At 37.3% G+C, this 1,796-nt stretch overlaps 1 protein-coding gene across 1 annotated transcript; it reads right to left on the reverse strand.

The window, feature by feature from the left end:
* Positions 1–296: 296 nt before the first annotated feature.
* On the reverse strand, positions 297–767 carry LOC106320528 (glutathione S-transferase T2-like). Its single transcript, XM_013758907.1, has one exon. The coding sequence runs from the start codon at positions 765–767 to the stop codon at positions 297–299; it is 471 nt and encodes a 156-aa protein (XP_013614361.1).
* Between the last annotated feature and the right edge of the window lie 1,029 nt (positions 768–1,796).

A 1,796-nucleotide genomic window follows, 5' to 3' on the forward strand; every position in this document is an offset into this window, starting at 1 on the left:
TATATAAGTGGTTGTATTTCGATTAGTAGATCGCATAAACACAAAAAACTTATCACATTATAACATTAAACATAACATTTTATATCACATAAACACATAAAACAGAACATGTTATATCACATATAAACATCAAACATAACATAAACGAGAGACATAGACCAAAACACATAAACAACAAAGAACATACAAACATGAAACAGAGACCAAAGACACTCGTTTTTAACATTCCACAGACAAGTTCTCACTGAGGACCCAACATCTCTGTAATTAGCTTCTTTTTTAGCGCTTCTTCATATTCAGTCAGTGAGTCTTTTTTGGAAATGAGACTGCCAAGCAAACCCATCTTCGAAAGTCTCTATTTCGCTGTCAAGTCTCTCTTTAATAGACCACATAATTCGAAACTCAGAGACAGCAGTGTGATCTGCAATGCTTCTCTTACCAGAGGCTCTTTTCGCTGCCTTAACACTAGGAGGTCGGTTGGTTGGTTCATCACCGAGATTGGAAGTTGCTTGAGAGCTTTCTGATTGTGCTCCATCATCACACTTTCTCTTCTTACCACTTCCATCGATCTTGCTACTAGCAACTTCACACCATTTCTGGTCATTCCTCAGCTCCTCCCAAGCATGGTGAAGATTAAATTTAATCTTATGATCGTTGTAGAAGATTTGGTGTGCCAGTTTAACAGTATCAACCTCATTCTGATCACTTGTTCTCTGTCTTGTTGCAGCCGCATAGGCTCCACAAAACTTGGATACAAGATTGTTCATCTTCTGCCACCTTTGCTTTCACTGAATGGCCTCTCGCGTTTCACCTCTTGCCACCTTTGGACTTGCTGCAAAGTACGCTGCAATGCGTTTCCAGAAAGCACCTGCTTTCTGCTCGTTGCCAACCACATGGTCCTTGCTCGTGTTTAGCCATGCGCTAATGAGCACTAAATCATCTGTGACTGTCCATTTCTTTCTTTCTCTCCGCTCGGTAGGTGAGTCTTCATAGAAGCTCGAAGTTTCATTAGGGAGTTGTGATGATCCGTGCTCACCACCATGTGAAAAATTCACATACGCACATGTTTCAGGAAGGAAAGGATCTTGTTGACTATTCAGAAGGTCAACAAAATTGGATGTCTGACTAAATGGATTCGTAGAATCCATATCCTAATACGTGAGAGAAGAGAGGAAGAAGAAGAGATGTGTTTGAAGAAGATATGTGTTTCAAGATGAAAAGAAAGAGAGAAAGGTGTGGTTTAATACAAGAAAAGAGAATAAGATCGTGTTAGTTGGCTTTTAATTCGCTTTACTATTTCATTTTAGTTGAGTTGAGATGATTAGACATGTATGTAAAATATTTATTATTTAGCACACATTCCTAACATACATTCATCAGAACCATATAATCTAACACAAGCATTCATCACAACCATTAACCGGAAGCATTCATCACAACCATAACCTAATTCTAACAAGCATTTATTAACCTACGTACTATGCAGACGAAAGCAATTAATAAAAAAAGTGAGAAAATTACTAACCGAGAGTCTCAAGTAGTCTTTGGCTCCTCATTCTGATCTGTCTTCGGATCCTCATTCTGATCTTTGCCTCCTCACATGATTCATCAACGCAAACCACTACAAACCAAATAATATAAATCAATTATTTTAGTTGTATAACCTACCCTAATTAGCATTCACAAATAACCAAATAAAAAGAATATTCATAACAATAACCAAATCAAAAGCATATTCATAACAATGACCAAATAACCGTATAATCAAACACAAGTCTCTGCATATTCATAACAAA

The sequence above is a fragment of the Brassica oleracea genome, unplaced genomic scaffold (genome assembly GCF_000695525.1).
Source record: "Brassica oleracea var. oleracea cultivar TO1000 unplaced genomic scaffold, BOL UnpScaffold00951, whole genome shotgun sequence".
In the NCBI taxonomy this organism is placed as follows: domain Eukaryota; kingdom Viridiplantae; phylum Streptophyta; class Magnoliopsida; order Brassicales; family Brassicaceae; genus Brassica; species Brassica oleracea.